The 21205-nt window shown below is 46.5% G+C and overlaps 1 protein-coding gene across 2 annotated transcripts; it reads left to right on the top strand.

Annotated features, from left to right (window-relative positions):
* The first annotated feature begins 29 nt into the window (after positions 1–29).
* Positions 30–21205, top strand: LOC8032744 (Golgi SNAP receptor complex member 1). 2 transcript variants are annotated; one of them, XM_040502374.2, is made up of 8 exons: positions 30–113; positions 800–905; positions 3350–3428; positions 3918–4123; positions 14218–14289; positions 18889–18918; positions 19561–19643; positions 20872–21205. In XM_040502374.2, exons 1-8 carry the CDS (start codon positions 83–85, stop codon positions 20994–20996), a joined length of 732 nt encoding a protein of 243 aa, XP_040358308.1. In that variant the 5' UTR covers positions 30–82; the 3' UTR covers positions 20997–21205. The 2 variants fall into 2 exon arrangements, with proteins under 2 accessions (XP_040358308.1, XP_029847779.3); XM_029991919.4 differs by having other exon boundaries at positions 20869–21205.

Here is a 21205-nt window from a genome sequence, read left to right as displayed (position 1 = left end):
TAACTTGTCCTTACAGACTGTACGGTGCACCTTACTCTCGTTAACAGGCATCATCTGTGTTTTAGTTTTGTTATTGTCAAAGATGGCCTCTGCTGGTGGTTATACGTTGGAAGGTATTGTGAGTTTTAATTGCCTCTCAATCCAATTAGCTGACCCAATTTACTCCTAAAAGCTATGTAGATTATGTGGATCGATAGTGTGGGCACGGGTACCTACTGGGTTTCACGGGCTCGGTAAATACTGTCGCGATCGGCTCTGAGCTTACGTGGTCCAAATGTGTTGGCAGCGTCAAGCTTGTTATGAAGAGAACATAAACAAAATAAATACAAATATTCGGAGCAGTTAAAGAGACACTTGACGCAGCGAGCGTCGTGTCATCAAAATATTGTGAGGGGGGTTTCGTCTCAAGATGGTTCCTCAGTTGCGCATTAGTATTGTCTTTCGATGTCGAATAAACTGACGGCAACGTAGATTTTGTTTGAGACTTCCTCACCGATTCGTCCGAGTGACATTTCTGCAAGACGCGCTACATTCTTATGTCGTTATCAGCATAGTAACATCGCTCGTCTTGCAGCTTGGCGGCGCGTTGTATGTCATATTATCATTCCTCGAAGTGACACAATCCTTAGTCAAAACTGGTACTAAACACGCTACAAGTTCTGACGAGTCTTTTGATAAGTGCTCTGATCGGCTTCCCACTGGCCATGCTAGGCAACCTTTTCCTCGTGATGTAAAGGGATGTAAGAATACGTGCACATTTCAAGCATTTTTTTTTCTTCAATTTGTTGTTTTATCTAAGATCTAAGGAAACAAGCCCGGCACCTTGAGAATGAAATCGACCTGAAGCTTGTTTCCTTCAGCAAGTTGGGCACGGGCCTTGGCTCTCGAGATGTCAAGAGCGACGGGTGAGTGGACTTTTTTTTATCTTTAAGGTGACTTCATCAGCAATGTTCAGCAAAATTCGTCAGCAGGCTTTATCAGCAATCTACCCATACGGCACCAATGTGCTGCGTAGGTTTCACTTAGAATCGATAGAATTAAAATTTTGAAATAGTGTCGTTTTGCTTAACTTGGCACGCTTTTGGTTTTCCAATGTTCTGACATTGTACACTGTTTTCCGACGGGCGGAGGTAGCCCGTCAACCGTCCCTGGATCATTTAACAAATACCGTGGCTAGGGTTCCGTCCAGACGGAACCATAGTCACCACTAGAGTTCCGTCCAGCCAGAACTGAGAGTCGCCGCAAACTTGATGGCAGTTTTGGACAGCGCATGTATCACTGGCGTGCGTGTTAAACCCCCCCCCCCCCCTTGCTGCCTGCGTTCACACCACTTCGCGGCGACAATCTGCGGCTGCTCATCACAAAAATATTAACCCACTTGCCCCCCCCCCCCCGCATGCTGCTTTGCAGCGGCCCGCGGGTGGCCCAACCCTCGCTGTCCTCCATCGCTCCCCCTGAAAGGGAGTCCCATACCATTTAGTTCAGCAGCATTTTGCCCACAACATTTGTTTTTGGAGCGCAGCTCTTGGGCGCCTGTTTCCGGGTTTCGCGGCATTGACGTGGCCATCGGCCTAACCACGGTAGATTTAGCGGGAAAATTGTTGTCACATAACCTCAACACTAGTTCAATTCCCTGCTAAATTTAGTGGGGAAAATTACATCACATGGCTTGGTGTCACGTCACCAATGGACAAATTCAGTTTCTCTGCTAGCGAAAAAATTGACGTCACCTGACCCCAACAGCAATTCAATTCCCCGCTAAATTTAGTGGGGAATTAAATTGCTGTAAAGGTCACGTGGCATCAATTTCTCGGCTAAATTTAGTTGAGAAACTGTGGGAGGAGGGAAGGGTATCAAGGAGGAGGAGGTGCATACCCTCCCCTCCATTTCCTCTCCTCCTCAAGAGCTGCATTCTAATTTCACGTTACAGAGATTTGTAAACATCTTTATTATTTTTCAGTGGTAATTGTAAAAAAGAAATCTGTAAATATTGCCAAATGTTCAACAAAAAAAAGAGCAGTATGCCCACTTTCTGGATTGAATTTGGGTCTGCTCCTCGTGAAGCGGATACCTTTCCACTGAGCCCCTAAACCGCTACAGTGCCACCACTACTGCACCTGCTATTTTTCCATCTGGACGGAACTCTGCTAGGCCTGCTATCGTTCCGTCTGGACGGAACTCTACCGCATCCGATATCGTTCCTTCTAGACAAAACTCTAGACACTCCGTTTAGCAAATCAGTGTGCATACTAAGAGCTTAACTCTGTTATAATGAACTCGAAGCCTAAATATTGGCAAGGAATGGTGCAAAGCAGCAAAGGTTCAGACCTCGGAAATAGATGTATCCAGGGGTCTTGCACCCTGAACTCTAAAATGGAACCTCCACAGAATGTAGGCAGTCAGGCTGAAATCCCAGAGATTCCCATAGCCACTGCTGTTGCAAAAAAAAAAATGTGGGCGTGGCTCACTTGGGTCAAGTCATTATTCTGGGGCAGACTTAAAGATTGCAGTGTCAAATAATAGGTGTAACAAGTAACCAACTGTAATGTGGGAAACAGACAAAACAGACCAGTCACCTAGCTGTGTTTGGAGATTTACGTTTGTCCTTTGTCCCTCTTGTTCCCCTTCACCAGGGATTATTTTCATCATTCTTGTCCAGCTCGCTTGCACCTTTGTATTTAATTGCATTATAATTACAACCTTAAATCGCAAGCTTCACTCTTGTTGGTGTTAGGCTGGTGGCGGCTGATAAAACCCGTTTGCTCTACTGACTTCTAACCCCTGGTTAGCTCAGTTGGTAGAGCGATCCACCTGTAATGGAGAGGTCCCGGGTTCGATACCCGGACCAGGCGGATTTTTTCGGTCGCTCACCAGTCACCTAGCTGTGTTTAAAGATTTTCATTTGTCCTTTGTCCCTCTTGTTCCCCTTCTCCAGGGATTATTTTCATCATAAATAACACTTCTTTAAAAATCAATGACAGTTCTTTTCTTCTTTATTTGGGGGGGGAGGGGGGAGGGGGGAGGGGAGGGGAGTCGGTTGGTCAGTATGTTCCTTGCAGGAGTTTCATGAATTCTCACTTTTTATTTTCGGCACTTGACCCAAGTGAGCTTGTCAGCCAAGTTGCTGACAAACCTTGATTTATCTTATTCTAGGGAAATTCCAATTTATATAAAACAAACTGCTCAAAGGCAAAAAAAAAAAAAAAAAAGACTGGTGAGATAGTTCCTTTTGTGAGTGTTATTTCTATGTGGTTTCATAATGGTTATACTATAATCAAGCAGAGTGCCAATGTGGCAGTCCTGCCGCTTGCTTGTGCCGACCTAAACCATTCCCTCCCTCTCTTCCCAGCTTGGACACAGCTCCCCTTCTGAGCAGTGACCACATGTTTGAGACTATGACCCTGGAGATTGAACAGCTCCTCTCAAAGGTGAGGTCCAGTGAAGGCACGAAGTGTCTTGGTGTCTGAGCATTCTCGTGCCGTCATGTTCACTCGCGCTTCCACCTGACCGGAACATGTCCACTCCTGAGCCGAAAGTGCAGTGCAAGCCACATGGTCAATGGAGCAGTTATATGTCCATCCCCGCTCACGTTCACGTGCTTAAAGGGAGGCGGTTCATTGGTTCGGCGAGTGTAGGGATGAATGAGGTATGGGAGCTTGTGCCTGTAGCATCCGCCCGAGTCGAAGAGAAGCACTATGTGCAGTTGCTAAAAAGATGTCCATCACTTCCAGAGGCCCGCATCTATCGTTTTATCTGGGATAATGTGCGGTGACTTCGAGGCACTCGTTCGGAATTAACCTTTTGCCGTGGTAGCACCAACGGGATTGGTCAACCGTGCCACCGCCGGCCGCGAGGCCGTGCCCTTTGTGCTTGCGCCAAACGGGGGCCATTCCTCAGCACGCTTTTCCCTCGCGCAGCTGGGGGACGTGAACGACCAGATGTCCCAGGGCCAGCAGCTCCCGTTTGGGCAGCACGCCCCAGGGGGCGCCACGGTGGTACACACCCTGCAGCGGCACAGAGACATCCTGCAGGACTATGCCCGGGAGTTCCAGAAGACGCGCGCCAACGTCCAGGCACAACGCCAGCGGGACCTCCTGCTCGGCTCGGTGCGCAAGGACATAGAGTGAGTGCGCTCACCTCTCTCCCTCCCTTTCTCGCGTGTCTTTTCCTTCTAGCTCCAACCAGTCGGCAAGCCATAGTCGAGGCTGCTGTTGCAGTTCAATTACACGCCCGTGGTGAGTTGGTAGGCGGTGGATCGGTGACCGAGCGTGTTAATGCGCCCCGGCTCTGACCCCTTGGAGCGAAATTTCGCACTGTAGAACTCGGGAATCCTGGGATCAATCGATACCGCCTAGAAGGCGAGGCCTGCGCACGACCTTGTCGTCAGTGGATCTTTGACGCACCCCAAGCGACAAACAAGCTAAAGGACGAGCGTCGTACCAGCGTGCAGTCGTGTATCACTACTGTGTGATGCACATCAAAGATTCTGGGTTGGCAGTTCTACTGCACTGGCTAAATTTCTTGTGCGCAGCGGAGACGCCAGATGCTCATTGAGACTGACTGACTCGCCGCCGTGTAAAAGTACATGCAAAGCAATTACTATTGCGAGTTCAAACTGCCACAATTTACCGTTTCAGAAATCCCGAGAGTCTGCGCGTGAGGCGTGGAACAAATTGTGGAGACGTCTCGTATCAGATGCTCCCTCTTGCTCTCACAGCATCCTTCACAGGATACTGGAGGGAGGGGTTTGCTTGCCTGCCCTCACCTGCTCATTACAAAAGAAAAAAAGAAAGCACTTAAGCCTGCTTACGTGTAGTAATGCAAAAGTATTCCCGCTGGTGAAATGTCTTGGAGTTACGTTTCTAGACATTTTAAAGTTGTTTCTGCCGGTATTGTATTCAGTGTGCTGCCGTAGATGTAGGCACTGCTGCTGAGGTCGAGGCCGTAGATGTAGACGTGGTCACCTCACAGTCCATCGCACGAAGCACACGACGAGCACAGATGAAGTTCGAAGCGCAACTGACGCGCCGGAGGCAGCGCGCCAGATCTTCCTTTTGCACACGGTGCTCCGGCGGTGACGTCACGCTCCCCCACTGCGCAGGCGTGGCTCCCCTGCCGGCTTCACGGCTTCCGTGGCAAAGCATCTGCGTTGCTATGCTTTTCTTTGTGTTTTATTTCTGAGTCGCGTCCACTTTGACCTTGAGCGGCGCGTGCTTGATAACATTTCTATGGCCATCTTTTGGACAAAACGCCGGCGATGCCTTTTCTCGTAATGGGACATATAAGGCTTTCGCCTTAATAAAGGGCGATTCACAGACTTGCGCCAGTTACGACCGAGTGCGACTGCAACGGCCTGCGACGTACGGGTTGCCGTGGCAACAGGTGTCGGCTTCAACACAACTGGTTCTTAAACCGCCTTGTTGGAACCGATGCGGCTGTTGCCGTAGCAACCCGTACGTTGCAAGCCGTTGCAGTCTCACTTGGTTGGACTCGCGCCGGTGTGTGTATCGACCTTAAGCTTTCGTAATGAGCAGTTACAAATATCTTTTGTGGCCAGCGCTGCTTCTTTTGCAAAAGGTTTATTGTTTCTGCCTGCACTGGGGGTGGCAGGGTGATGTCGCAACTGAATAACGCGAGATGACAACTAGTGTTCATATTTAATTTATCCTCTGCGTTTCTCTGCAGAATAAATTGGCCAATGTTTTCTCCAGTCGAAGTTGTGGCTTCTTGGCCCGAACAGCACAATTTAAGGGAGGGACAACATAATCTGGCTTAGTTTGTAGTTTCTGATATTAGAATCTTGAGTTTGGTAGGTTCATAAAACTTGGGAGGCATATTTTGTTTTTATACACCTACTGGGTGTTTCAAGGAGCGGCCAGGCTCTTTAAATCGACCGCAAAATTTGGTTTCTTAACCTATTGCGCTACGACTTTGTGCAGCGTTGCCCACAGATGGTGCATTTTTTTTGTAAAATTTGCAAAGAGCAAACTTTCCTGAGCAAAAACTAAAGAAAGAATAAGGCTTAGCTCCTATGGAAATGCAGCGAAGCCACCGGTCTTCAAACAACACTGCGCCGTTTCACACGGGAGACAAGAGATGGCGCAAGCGGTCGCAACACCAACTGCCACCAACGAACGACCATACAGCGCCGAGGGCCGGCGTCTTTCGCAGACAATCCTTTCGACTCAAAAGCGGCGCAAGCCTTTTTGATATCGGTTACCAATGTATTATTTTATCATCCTTACTAATAAAACATTGAATGGACACATAATGAATTAAAACAATGGTTTGTCTCGGGACATTTTGACAGTCTTTTCGGGGTACTGATGACGTCTGCTTTGCGGTTCCTTGTTGTTACCGCGCCTGTTTTTGGTTCCGCAACTGTCGCCGCTGAGGGACGCGCGCTGCTATTTGCTCACCTCGAAAGTGCGGCGAATAGCGGCGCCGCGCTTTCGAGGCGCACAGTGCGCTCAAAAGCAGGGGAATGTATGCCGGGGCGTGTGGAACGTCTCCTTTCCTGCATGGCATTTGTGTCTGCTCCCCACGTGATCGGATCATGGCAAATACTGTCGAAACCGGTTATAACGAAGTCAACGGGAAACGGAAATCACTTCGCTACATCTGCAATTTCGTTATAACCGACTTCGGTCATAACGAAGTGCAAAAAAGAATGGGAAATCGTGATCGCTTCGCTGTAGCCGCTATTTCGTTATAACCGATTTCGTTATAACCGGTCTCGACAGTAGCGGCACGTGGAAAACAGACACGCAACCCTGGCTCCCATAGGGAGCCTATACAGGAACTTTAGCTGAAACAAAGTACCCTGCCTCAATGGTCCATCTGGTCTTGCATGGTTTTTCCCGCCATCTCTCGTTTCGCGCTGTCGTCTCTTGTCGTCTAATGATTCTCGTCTTGAACCTTTTTAAAAAAAATTTCAACGATAGACGCGGGCGTGTCCGGACACTTCAACGGTAGCGTGCCCTTTACCAGGCCAGCCATGCCATCATGCTGTGAAACGAAGCCACGTTTTTGTGTGGCGGGAGTAACTTTGTGCACTGAAGCACTCGCCCCTGAAAGCAACGGCCGTGAGAAAACTATATTTGGTTCCTGCCGTGGTCGCGCGACGTTGGGTGTTGCCGTCCCCACGTTGCTGGAGATATGGCGCTTTCTAAACTGAAATTTAAGGACTGGCGCATGTTCATCAACATTCCTGCTCTTGTTTAAATCATACGCTACTACAAGAATCCCTCCTGAACTCAAAGACTGCTGTGTCGAAGTAGTATTGATTATCTAGGTTTCCCTCTGTAGGCTTTCTTTCGAAAGGGACCCCAATACGTGACAAATCTGCCACGAAAGAAAGTTGGTGAAAAGAATTGAGCTAAAGCAAAGAAGGCAATGTTTGCACACTGAACCCGCACAGCGCACTTGTTTGTCTCGAGTTCAGTCATTGTGCAAAGCACTCTAAGAACTTTTTGACCCTGGCTCGCGATGTCTTGCATCAATGCGCTCAGGTTCTTTTTTTTTTTTTTTTTTTTTTCTTTTTGGTGTTTAGCTTGTATCTTGTTTGCCGGCCTGGCAAATACGTGCCGCTGGACTGTATTTTGTCGTATGCTGGACAGTCACATTTTGCATACAAGTTTGGGACCAATTGGCGGTAGAGTGGAGTGGCATAGTGGCATGGTTTCGGTTTCGATTGAACAGCCATCTCCGCTCACGCAACGAAGCACGTGCAACTGCAAGCCTGCTGAAGTTGCCCTCACGTGCATGCAAACATGATTGCGCGACAGAAGCACCAGCCGGGACGCTTGCAACTCATTGTTTTACGTTTGCTTACTTCTGACGAAAATCTGGCATGTCGGGAACCAGTAAAACGGTGGTATGCGATTTTTCTGAATTTCTCTGCAACGCCTAGCACTGTAAACTTGTGCGATGTCTCAATGTCTTTTTGGAGGCATTGAAAGTGGACATTCATTCTAGTCAAAGGCAAAGCGAGGCTTGCAGCAGCCTTGCAGAAAGTTTCGGAAAGCAAAAAGAAAAGCACCCGCTAGTCGTAGTGCACCTTTGTCTTGTGTACAATTTTGCATTGCACTGCAGTAGTTAAGTGTTTTATCAATCGGAGACTGCTTCCATTTATTATGTTATATAACTAGTCAACCTAGGCTGTGATATTTACTACTAAGCTGGATATTGTAAGTAAATTTTAATATGGGCAGTTTGATTCTTATTTATTTATTGCTGGTACACATACATATATTGTCACGAATGACAGTGTATAAAGCGACGAAAACTGAAACCAACTTAACGTTTAAAAGGGCAAACTTGTGCACTTGAGTGTCGATGGCGGCGTAGCAGCGGGATTGAACGCTAGGGCGAGACTGACTCCGGCTTGCCACGCAGCGCCCCTTTTGTACATGCGTGGTCTTCTGGAACAATTGACGTAGAAGGTTCGGCGCGTAGAACATTCTAACCTCAAATCAGCAACACTGTTCTCGAATTTATCAGAACATCACATTACAGTCAACAAAAATGCATACCCGCGGCCAGGAATCAAACCCAGGCTTTCTGCGTGGAAGGCAAGCGCGATAACTGTTAGGCCACGAGTGCTTTATTTATTTATTTATTTTTTATTTCAAATTGAGCTTTATGTACATGTTTAAAAATTCGTTCATACTTCCTCATGCTATCAAAGTGCTGTTCGGCCACGAGTGCGCTGCCTACTTGGTCAGGTGCGCACGCGGCAATATGTAATATTTAACTGAAGCGTTGCAAAATGTGTCCTGTCATTGGCATTTCAGTTACATGTTGAAAGACTCCCAGGTGGTCTAACTTGACGATTATTTGTTTGTTGAAGTGAGCAAAGTGCCCTTCGTTTGTCCAGCACTTAAAGCAATTATCTTTTTTCCTAAGAATATCTGCTCCAAAAGCCACCTTTGCTGCTCCAAAACACTGTTTTGGCTGCCCCGAAAGGTGCTCCAAAACGGCTTAGGCCAATCACATCACTGATATGCTCATTTCTGCCCTAGTCTCAGGTTTATTCAACATGATTATTAAGGTATGTTCCGTTTAAGGCTCTCATGTTTTACGAGGGTCACAATTGGCTGACAGCGTCAAGTGGAGTGTCATCAGAAGGGCGTGCGTGAGAATTGTCTTCAATTGCTCGCGAGAATTATCTTCAATTGCTGCTGATTACCCCGCTCCCTTTAGTCCGCAATGAACTTTGAAGCCCCAGCAGACTTTTCTATGTCTGTGCAGCTTTCTATTTTTTACAACCTGTGCGATATAGCTTGCAATAACCAAGGACAGAGGTACGCAGTAAACAAGACGAGCAATGAACTTTAATTAAACATTTATTGAAACTACGGCCAACGAAAAAATCTGTCGATAAATGTTTAGTTGAAGTTCTGCGATTGTCTTGTCTACTGCCTATCTCTGTCCTCGTCTGTTGCAAGCTTTATCACCAAGCTGTAAGAATAAACCAACTTGCCTGCATTGCCACTTTTTTTTTCTATTTTTCTTAATTCCGGGTGATTCCTAAAATTTTTCATTATATTTATACTTATTAAAATAATTTTTTTTTTATATTAATGACAGCAAACACCCCTCTAAGCATAGATCATGCAAGCTGTTCTATATTAAATAAAGCTACATTTTTCAGATGCAGCCACTAATAGGCCTCCTGCTTTGCCCAGGAGGCTCTGCAGAAAAACTGGATTGTAGTGCCTCCTTGATTTGTTTATCGGTATTGGGTTGTACAAACTTGCGCATTTGAATTTGTCCCATTTCCAAACGTTAGCTGGCGGTATGAATACCCTCCTCAAAATTGTTTTGCGGCAAGGAATCAAGAAAACTTCGACCGTGGAAAGCTTCTTTCGTTCCTCAACGCTTCACACAGGGAAGAAACTCGGCGAATGCATGCTACTGAAGGCTGTGTCTGTGCCATACAAGAAGCCGCAGATTTGGTGTAGGTGTTTTGTGACTCACAAAAGCAGCGAGCTTACTATAATGTTGAGCTTGAGGTGAGCATTACGAGATACATTAACGCGCTTTGTAAGCAAAAGCTCCCAAACTGCAGTCCCTCTGTACAGCCAATGCGATCAGCTGGTGACCAACCTCAAAAATGTGCGAGAGCGGACGTAAGCGATCGAGCTACGACCGGCCGTCTGTTGGCTGAGTAGATCATTCCTACTGCACGCTGGTTCTCGAGCTCTTGTAGTTTTTCTTGCGCATTTGCGCTGTAAGCTTGACACAACACAAGATTAGCAGAAGGAGCTCCTCTTACAGCACATGCTTCTTGCCCTTTGTAGTGTGCTGGTGCGTGCGCAAGCTTGTCTTTTTAAACAAAAACTCTCACTGAAGACGGCGCTTGTACTGCTGATCTCACGTTGCAAAAGATGTAGCTCAATCGGACCGCTCCTCTGGTTGGACAGTATATTGTGTTCCTCTTCGTAAAATTCTTATGACTTGTTTCGATGCTTGCTGCGGCCACTTGATTGTGTGGCTGCGCTTAGCAGAATAACCTGGAGGGCGAGAAAAACAATTGTCTCGCTTACTCAGTGCACTGGGCGACTAGTACCGTTACCTCTGCTCAACTTCGTACGGTTTCAGTGGGAATCCATAGAAGCTTACGTAGGGGTTTAAACCCTTCCTGTTCTTGACAGTTGGCGATGCAAAAGTACCGTCGATGGCAACGTTTTGAAAGCATCGAAGCTGCGCTTGTTGCTCCTGGTTTTGACATGCTTGCACAAAGAAAAAAGTGACTAGCTTGCGGCGAGCTGGGGCCCCGGGGATTGTTGTGTGGTGGCGACTACGAGTGACACATTTTGAGTCGTGATTATGCGAACACACAAATAACAGCTGCGTGCAGAGGTAAACAGCCGCTCGAACAGGTTTGTCGTTGTGTGGGGTCGTGGGCCTTGTAATACGCAGACACACTATCGCCCTCCACCGGAGGGCGCCATGATACGTTCAAAGCTTCAGCTCAGGAGGCCTATACCTTTGGTTGGTTTTAGATTGAAGTCGCTTGGAAAACATTTGACAAACAGTAGACAATAAAAAAAAAAAAAAAACGCATCTCTACGTGGTGAATGATGTTGATTGGGGTGAAGCTCTGGTGGTGCTTGTCTGCGTAGACGCTGAGCCGCAGCATGCCGAGCCTTTCGTTCGTTTTTATCCATGTTACGCTGCGGTCAAATGCGTATATTCGCGACTCCAGCAAAACGGACGCCGCCAAGCGGGAAAACCGGGAACCAGCCGGTCCAGGTCGCTCCGCGCCCCTCCTCGTCTCTGGTGGCTTTCGCGGAGACGTGTTGTCGGCGTGGTGGCGAACAATGTAATTTGACGAAGGTCCGAATATTTCTTAAGTTTGCCTGAGTGATCATTAGTGTGGTGAAGCCTCAGTAAATTGTTTTCTTCTATTACGTGTTTGAAAGCCCGTTTACTCCACAGCACACGGTCGCGTGCTTTCGATTTCTTGGATGGGGAGGAATCACAGAAAAACTTTTTGATTTCCTGTCTGTCTCGAATCACATTCAAAGTGACGACTGCTTGGTAACTGATACTGGAGGAACATCAATGTTGCAGTCAAGTGAATGGGAAGGTTTGATAGCTGCTTTTCTTGAGTTTGGTTGTGTTCGGTTAGCTTCAAGTTTGAGAAACCCACGCCGGTCGGTGCGTTGGCTATTCATCTTGGCTGCTTTTCGCCGAAAAAGCCTCTGGACCACACTGAAGGAGTTGGGCTGATTTCGCAATTACTTGATTCAGGAAAACTTGCTCGCTGCAAATGATGAATGAGGGAAATTATCTGTTTTCAAAAGGTATGAGACAAGTCTCGCAACGTTAGATGCTGTCACGGCATTTTGACCTATCGCGCCTCCAATATTTATATTACCAGGACATCGAAGCCAGCAGCAATATACGTCTACATTGATCAGGTTGACCGGCCACAAAAAAATACTAATTTTCTCCGTTCAGGATTCGAAGCAAAGTTCAATGCCGAGAGGTAATGCGTGGATCTTCAATGAAGACTCTCTTCAGTTTGTCTCCGTGCTGCCGGCTATAGAACCATTTGGCTAAATTTAAGTAGTATGTCTTCGTCTGTCAAATATACTTTTATTCAACAGCTCACCTAATAGCTAGTCAACTGAGCTCATATTTCAACCCGAAGGATATACTAATATCGCTTTAGTGGGACCATAGTACGTAATATAATACATAAGCCGCTCGTCAAAATGACTTCTCGATTGCTACTAAAACCTGAATTGAAATATGAGTATCAGCTGCTCAGTGGGGCGCCGGCGGGTTAACATGGTCCTTGGCTCAAGAAGCGGTTGCTTAATTTTCGCAATTTTCCTGCAGCCTGTGTTGATGGCCGAGCAGACGACTGGAGCTGTTTCGTAAACATGGATACGCACAAAAGCTCGATTCCGCGGACAGATAAGTCGCATGGTCGAGGCATGCGAGTTAGCTGAAAAGTTACTCTCTGTGGAACAATTCTATAGTCATCGCCGCTTTCCTTATATGATCAAAACTGATTAGTATATTACCGTTTCTCCGGAGCCCATAGTTTCGGTTTTGAACGAAATCTCCGAAACAAAAGTTTGACACGAAAAGAACAAAAAAAAAAAAAAAAAAAACACCGGCAAAACAAAACTATGCTTTGCAAGTTTATCTGCACCGGCTACACTTCACCGTCTCAGTTCAAATACCTATAATAATGGGCATTAAACAAAATAAAATCTGTTAAATTGAACAGGCCACCTGTTCAGGCGGCCCGGCCGAGCCGCCGCGACCTGGACTCAGCCGCCATGTTTGTTTGGTGGTGGCGCCCCCTATAGGTCGCTGGAGTCGCGAATAACCACGTTCCATACCACACATTCTCTTTCTGCCATGGATGAAAACGAACGAAAGGCTCGGCATGCTGCGGCTCACCGTCTACGCAGACAAGCACCACCAGAGCTCCTCGCCAGTCAACATCATTCACCACGTGGAGATGTGGTTGTTTTTTTTTTTTTTACCTACACGAGCACGGGAGCACGTGCTTGTGAGCTCACGAGCAGGAGCACGAGCCCCCGACGCCGGACATCGGACAGACATACGGACATGGCTAGCCCCTAAGGAGCTTCGCCCCTAAAATCAACTAAACTACTAGTGTGTGCCACTCAGGGGGGTAAAGGTGGGTGAGGAGGAGTGGCAAATCCCGCGCGCCGACATCCTGGGTCCCGAGTGAAAGATTGCGAAAGAGAGCGACAGAACACGAGAGAAAGAAACCAATGTTGCCAGCTGAAGGACGACAGTTGTAATGGTAATCGCGAAGACTGAAAACTCTCAGCAATATAAACAGTGATAATTTAACGTTGCAAACTAAATTCTGAGTTATTCTAAGGTTTATAAAAAGCAGCATACTCATTACGCTGCATTAACTTCCCTTCTGTCAAAATCTCGAAAATCTGATAGTTGCCCGGTTTCGTATTTCCGGACGTGGCCACCCGCGCCCGGAAGTACGAAACTAAACCAGATAACCGAAGCCGGTTATCTGGTTCAGTTTAGTCTTGTCGGGAGGCCGTACATCTGCGTGTTATGCAAAAAGAAAGCTTCGAACAGAACGCGAATATCTTTCCACCGGTATGTTCATGGATTGTTGAAGTTCATGACACTGCTCTGATGATATATTTGTGAAATCGAAGGCAGTTGGTAACCTTGTGGGACCCCGAGGGTCTGCCTGCATACTCCTCCGCTTGCGGCAGCCAGAATGCATGGGAAAATGGCGGACCTTTTCCTCTAGAGTTAGTATGTATGATCTCTATGGTGCCACTAGTTCTGTGGAGTGCAGGCGAAGGCAATGCCAGGCAAAGGGAGAAAGGGCGAGCACTAGGAAGGCGGGCCGGGAGAGAAGGGAAACGGGAGAAAGAGAGAGCACTAGGAAGGTTAGAGAGGAGAGGAGTTTTCTCTCTTCCTCCCGAGCCTTCCTAGTGCCTGCCCTTTCTCCCCTCGCCTGGCGTCACCTTCGCCTGTGCTGCACGCAACTAGTGATCGCAGTATAAGTCTCTTGGCAAAAATATGCATCCACCAAAGGCGGCAACATATCAGACCTACCGCAGGACAAGTGGTCTTTTGATGTATGACTGCCTTTGGCACACCACTTTTGCTGTTCAATTCCTATTCCAATATGGTCCCTTTTATCATGTCAGATTTAGAGCATGCCTCGTCCTTGTATTTCAGATCATATAAGAACTCTTCCAGCTTGAGCCGGCGGTCAGACGGGTTCCTCAAGGAGCACGAGCACCTCAGAAAGTGAGTTGGACTCCTTTTTGAAGCTTTTGTTTCATTCCACCCTCGGACAATGCCCCCTGCCATGAACGGGAGCTCTAAACTACTGTATCTAGCCCCTTCGAGGTACAAAAAGTATAGGGTATCCCCCCAAAAAAAAATTTAGGTTTCTTTTTTTTATCACTGCAGTTTTTGCTCAAATGTAGTGCTAGCGGTCTGGACCAGATGCCAAAGTTTCGGAGCTTACTGTTACCTGGTTCAAAAGTTGTAAGGGATTTTCTGAATTTTTTGTGGAAAAATGGCAGCTGACAAAGCTTATAAATACATGGAGCTGAATGGCATCGGCTACTAAGAACAGGCCCTATTTTCCAACTAGAATTTTCAGAAGGTCGCTTAACCAGATAATGGCAAGCTCTGAAACTTCGGCATCTGGTCTGGATCCCTAACTCTACATTTGGGCAGAGACTGAGCATTCAACGATGCATAGTTTATTTTTACGGTGAAATAGAACACTGTGAATGTTTTCGGGGATACGCAGTACTTATGCGACTGCCACTGCCACCCGTCCAAAGTTTGGAGCACAATCTACGGTGCACAGTAAAGTTAACCTGCATGTGTCCAGGGGCACTTTCCTGTACAGTGCCCACAACCAATAAATGTGTAAGCAGTAAGTAGCCCAAGGTCACTTGTGTCACCTGCTGGCCCTGTGTGACAGATAGCACCGCTTCAGATAAAGCAGCGACTTTTGGCTGTCACATTTACACCTATGCTGTCTTTGTCATCGCTCAGTTTCGCCATTAGGTGGCTCTGCCAGTAGTTTCGGTCACTGCTCGCGTGTTATGTTGTTTAGTCTTTTAAACTTCTAATTATTGTATAACTTTTTTTTTTAGGTATTTTTACTTTTCTTTTTTTTTTTGCATTTTTAACCAAACGTTGCTAGGTGCCTTGCACCGCCTAGCCAGTGTTTTCAGCTAAAGCCTATATGTATTGTGGGCACCATCTGGGGCGGTTTGCTCATCTCGTGGCTGCGATTGCGGCCAAGATATCACGTGAGAAGCTTTATGGGGACATGGAAGTACCTAGCATCCCTGCCCATTGGCAGAGAAATCTGCGACCCTTCGAGTACAAAAGTTTAATTACGCTCACAGAGACTGACCGCAGAGGCTTTCAACTGGAGTCCAATTAACCGCCCTTTATACCTTAGGAGCGGCAGGTACAGTTACGGCCATAAAAGGTGAATATGAACCAAAATAAAAGAAAAATCAGGCAAGATAAAAGCGGTGGCAGTATATTTATGTATCTGTGCCAGCAAACTGGCTCAAGCCATCTGCTATAGTCGAGAGGTAAAAGAGCCGGGACTTGTCACCGCGGTGCATAAATTCCAGGTTCAAATCGTGTCAATTTTTTTATATATAATTTTATATTTTGCTTCTGTGTTACTTTATAACTGATCCTTTTTACGAATTGTCCAAATCATCTCGCACGACTGCACCTTATACTTTTTTTTTGTTTGTCCCACCTGTTGAATCTACAGTGGAAAAAAAAAAATTATCAAGCCAAGTTAATGCACTAATACAATCGTCTCATAGTACTCATTAAAAGGAAACCAAGATGACAGCATTGCTATGACTTGCAAGCAAACGGGGCTGAAACAAGCATCCTTCTCTCAGCAAGTACAATTTTATGTGTTTTTAAATATACAATGCGCTTGCTACGTCTCTTTTCAATAACAAGGGGCACCTATTTAGTCTTAATACACTCTGAAGTTGTGTCGATTTAAAAAATAAAAGCTTCCACAAAATTAACACGGAAAAAATTTTAATTTATGAAGAAAAAATTATTGCGACACAATTTGGACCAGAGACCTTCGTGTTGCGGTGCCAGGTGCCAAGTCCCGGCTCTCTTACTTCTCAACTACAGCAGACGGCTTGAGTCGAGTCGCTGGCGCAGATATATAAATACAATCCCACCGCTTTTATTTTGCATGACTTCTCTTTTATATTGGCTCGTATTTACCTTTAGTGGCCGTAACTTTACGTGCCGCTTCTAAAGTATGAATCAGCTGAAGGGCTTTTTTAGAAGAATGAGTTAATGGTTGATTCTGATGCATTTGTGCCTGCTGAGTCCAAATACTGCAACCGTTTGACCCAAAATAATCACTAAACGCGAAAAAAAGTGAAGAAAACAGAAGCAATCGATGCAGCGGCACGCCATTGGCTGGTCACGCGTGACGCATCACTACGTCCATAAGAGGGTCATCTCAATTCTCGCTTGGTCCGTCGCTTGCGGAAGTAGGCGGTTGCCGAGGCTTCTGCTCTTGACTTCTCTTTTATATTGGCTCGTATTTACCTTTAGTGGCCGTAACTTTACGTGCCGCTTCTAAAGTATGAATCAGCTGAAGGGCTTTTTTAGAAGAATGAGTTAATGGTTGATTCTGATGCATTTGTGCCTGCTGAGTCCAAATATTGCAACCGTTTGACCCAAAATAATCACTAAACGCGAAAAAAAGTGAAGAAAACAGAAGCAATCGATGCAGCGGCACGCCATTGGCTGGTCACGCGTGACGCATCACTACGTCCATAAGAGGGTCATCTCAATTCTCGCTTGGTCCGTCGCTTGCGGAAGTAGGCGGTTGCCGAGGCTTCTGCTCTTGTAAGTCGGGTTCGGCTTCTGATTTTTCGAAATCTTTCGGTGTATTCGAAAAAGGGATTTGTCCAGAGAACCCTCGACGTGACAAAGTATGCGTTCCAGCCGTTGGCAAAGCCGAAAAATGACCCCCCGCGGTAATTAGGGCAGACACGAGGAACTGTTTGCGCCGACGCGACATGGCTGGCTTCATACATTCAGGAACGTACTGACTGCTACTTATTGTAACGTAAAACGTTGACAATAAACGGAGTACTATTGACGGGACGCGTCAGGCCGGATTAGCGTGACCCTCCAAGACGGTCATCAGAGGACAAGGATTTGGCGCGCATCAGCCTTCATGCTTGGCAGCTGCTGGACATGTGAGCGTCTATGGAAGGAAAATATTACAAAATTTATGTTTATGTTTGAAAAGTATGTGACCTCAAATTGTATCAGCAACTGTAGAACAGGTCCATGCTAAAACAAGTTGCACCGTAAAAGTCATATGATGAATTGCATGACCACTTATTACAACAAGCCCTCCTCTCCCAAGTGACTGGGTAGCGTAGTATATTAAAATCAATCTTGGGTAATGGAGTTGGCCCGGTAAAAATGGTCACTTCAGCGATATACTAAGAAACCAAAACTAAGACACTAATATAAAGCGGTTAGCACAAAAGAGCCAGTGGATGCCTGCTTTTTGGCTACATGATCGCGGATTTTTTAATACTCTGCACAAAATTAATAGCTTAAAAGCTTTTTTCTAGAACAGTCAACCTTAAATTCCTACCTAGCTTTGTCTCTCTGTGTGTGCCTCTTAATATGCTGAATTGCCTTCTTACCTTCAAAGATGTTCGGCAGAGCGTCGGACTCAGGCAAGACTTTTTGAGACCCAAACCTATACGTACATTGGTTTCATATACGCATTCCGGAACACGTTCCAAACAAAAAACGGTGTACTCGTTAAAACTCGTCTGTTTGCATAGTGGGAACCCATCCATTTTAAATCTTGGTGTCGGAGTGAATGGGGCGGTAAGTGGGAAGAACAACTGCGACGAGCGCTGTTCGTGCAAGCCAATGGCTACACATGAGTACTGCATCGCACGAGTCAGTTGCTTCGGTGCCCCGAAAATTCCGCAAACCCGTAAACAAACGAGAACAATCAACACTTTAGGCGATTGAGTCAATAGCACGACCACTCAGTGGGTAAAAGCAAGCGCCATGTAGCACCAGAACGACGACAGTTTGAAAAAGTCAGTAGAGTAGCCTACGAGGGAAGCACGGCCAGCCGCGGCGGGGTCCCCTAGCCGGACCATTTGTGACGTTGACTGACGGGCTTCCTCCTCTCTCCCCTTTCTCTCTGCTTTGGAGGGGCGTGGCTTCAGTGCTACTTTGAAAGCACTTTTCCGGTTAATCCGCGCATGAAATGACTAAACGAATACAATATTCGTGATGGCTGAGGTCTAATTAACTAGGCTCGGGTGTTTTTTTTTTCATATTTAAAACCGCTTCAGCGTCCCTTTAATTAGGCTCCAGCTAAAAGCCTCTGGGGTCAGTTTTTGCAAGTGAAATTAAAGTTTCGTAGTCTAAGTGACACGGATTTCTCTGCCACTGGGCAGGGACGCTAGGTACTTCCCTGTCCCTATGGAGTTCATCACGTGACATAAAAATCCCTCTTGGCCACACTGCGAGATGAGCGAATTGCCCCTGGTGACGATAGGAGGAACCAACGTCTTCCTGAAGAGTACAACACGTGTATGCACATATACTGCATACCACCATCCAGCTGCACCAACTTCGGTGACAAAGTGTGTTCGTGTGCTCCACTTTTGTCCTGGACCGTATGTACCGCACCTTGTTCTGATTGTGATCTGAAGTTCGAGAAAGTTGGGCAATCTGAAGTGCTTGCTTGGACAGGCACACTGATGAGGACTGTCTGTTCATCGACATGCAGGTTTCTAGTAATGACTCCATGTCGTCTTTTTTTTTTTTCAGTTCGGACAGGATGGTTCATGACCAAATCAAGTAAGACCTTATGCTTTGTTATTGTTTAGTAGAATAGATTGTTTGAACTATTTTAATGTCTTCATAGAGGACCTACCTTAAGATATCTGAGTTTTTAATTTTATTGAGACATTAGATAGAATAGATGATTCACAATTAACACATGGGCTAGGAAGTCGGTTATTATTGAATAGATTGTTTGAGTTTACTGTCGAGACTGGTTCTAACGAAGTGAACGGGAATCGGAAATCACTTCGCTATTTCGTTATAACTGACTTCAATTAACAAAGTGCAAATGGGAATGGGAAATCGTGATCACTTCGCTGTAGCCGCTATTTCGTTATAACCGACTTCGTTATAACCGGTCTCAACAGTTTTGCATGTCTACAAGTACTAAGGGGAACATTCATATACAAAAAAAGTTAGGCCTTATATGCTTTGCGCACCACCTTCACTGTTTACTGACCATGACAGGCCAGTCATTTGCATGGTTGCTGAGGTTCTAGATATTAGTACAAGCATGTCCTTACAATAATTTGAGCTACAGAAAGCCAGTGAAACAAGGTACAGAACTTCTCTTACTCTTGGTCCATCATGTTATTTTTATGGAATGTTATAATTTTAGGCCCACTTTTAATGATCTAATTATTTCTATTCCTACAGCATTGCAATGCGAACAAAGGATGAGCTCATGAGTCAGCGCAATGCCTTGAAGGCCATCCAGACCAAGATGACAACATTAGCCAGTATCCTTTCACTGCCTGTTTTGACATAGCCTCATTTTTTTTATCCTTGAGTTTGGCAGATCGAACCACTGTATGATGCAATTTGTTCCGCGGGGTTGGCGCTGTCGAGCTTTTTTCTCTGTCTCTGCCCACGGTGAAAGGGACCGATCACGCGTACAAGGAGGCCTTGACCCGCAGTTGTTTACTCCTGGGTTTGGAGCAGACAGCAAACAAAAACCTAAAGCTTCTTAGCCGTGGCCTCCTCTTTCGTTGGAACGCCTCAGGAAGTTGTTAGTCGACAAAAGCAGCACTCCCTTCGAATTATTTCCTCTCACCTTTCTCGAAGGCAGTCGTCGTCCGTAATGAACCGGTGGATTTCCAGAAGCTGTAAAAAAGGAAAGACAGCCATTGCTGGGAGTAGCAGGCGACGCATGTACCCAAACGCCAGACGCCTGTGCCACTGCTCCCTCCATGCGAAGAGCAGATGATGGTCTTGCTCTCTCTGACTAGAGTCACTAAATAAAGCTACACTTTCAGAGTACCGAAACTCCCAAACTGCGCGTCTGAAGTGCGTCAGGCGCCGCCATCTATGGTCCACGCGCAGGTGGAGCAGTGACTCTAGCTGAGCCAAGCCGAGCTGTAGCCGTCGCCTGCGTCAGCTGCCATAGCTGTGGCAGCGAATCAAGGTCGTGTTGTTTGTATCTCGACGTAAGAAGGGAAAAGTGAATGCTGAGCGATGGACTTCAGCTTGCGCGCGCAGTGAACAGTAAAACAGCAGCAGGCAGCGGATCGCTGGACCCGAGATGGTGGCGTTGAAAAAACGCGATGATGATAGCGACTCACATGACTGCCGCTGTCCAATGATGCCGCAGCGAACCAGAATATTGTTGAATAGAGCGACTGTTTTGTCGGCAAAATACAAAAGAAAGGAAATGCGGTACTCTGAAAGCATAGCTTATTTAGTGACTCTAGCTGACCGGAGGGAGACAGTTGGTAGAGAGGAATTCAGCTAGCCTTTGCATCCTCCCACTATCCTTCCAATCAAAGCTCGGTGCCCTGACGTTAGCACGCCCTCTGCACAAGAAACAGACAAACTCACTTGCCACATGGGACACGGTAAACACACCAATTGGAGGTGCGTTCCAGTCGCCATAGTCTGAAGCGGCCCGGACATAGTGGTACGGTTTGGCTTGTCTTCTGCCCGAAGTTCGGGTGGGCGAATTTGTGCACGTCCTTAACGACGACGACGACCGCTTCCCCATGATCAACAGCCTCGTGCAGAGGATCAACCTGCGCAAGAGGAGGGACTCCATCATCCTGGGGCTGCTCATTGGAACATGCACAGTGCTGCTCCTGCTCTACATCACCCACTGAGACGTGCGTGCATCCGTGCATCAGAGGACTGAAACTCGTGAACCGGAGACTGTATTTTATGCGAGGCCAGACTCTGGCCTCTGTACTGCTACTGGTAAATAGGAAATATCGACGGTGTACATAACAAATACTTACAGGAGGTCCTACGAACGTCCTGCAGCTGTACCGTGTTTGTTTTCTAAGTGGGAATAAACTATTTTGTATTATCA

This window comes from Ixodes scapularis, unplaced genomic scaffold, assembly GCF_016920785.2.
Source record: "Ixodes scapularis isolate PalLabHiFi unplaced genomic scaffold, ASM1692078v2 PGA_scaffold1__304_contigs__length_218370807, whole genome shotgun sequence".
Classification (NCBI taxonomy): domain Eukaryota; kingdom Metazoa; phylum Arthropoda; class Arachnida; order Ixodida; family Ixodidae; genus Ixodes; species Ixodes scapularis.
This window is presented reverse-complemented; position numbering and strand designations above follow the sequence as displayed.

What these genes read in the sequence shown, in the direction of transcription:
- LOC8032744 (XM_029991919.4), top strand. Translation starts at nt 83, where the DNA reads ATGGCCTCTGCTGGTGGTTATACGTTGGAAG. An exon ending in CGAGATGTCAAGAGCGACGG is followed by an intron (nt 906 to 3,349) that starts GTGAGTGGACTT and finishes CTCTCTTCCCAG; the next exon opens with CTTGGACACAGCTCCCCTTC. An exon ending in TCGGTGCGCAAGGACATAGA is followed by an intron (nt 4,124 to 14,217) that starts GTGAGTGCGCTC and finishes CTTGTATTTCAG; the next exon opens with ATCATATAAGAACTCTTCCA.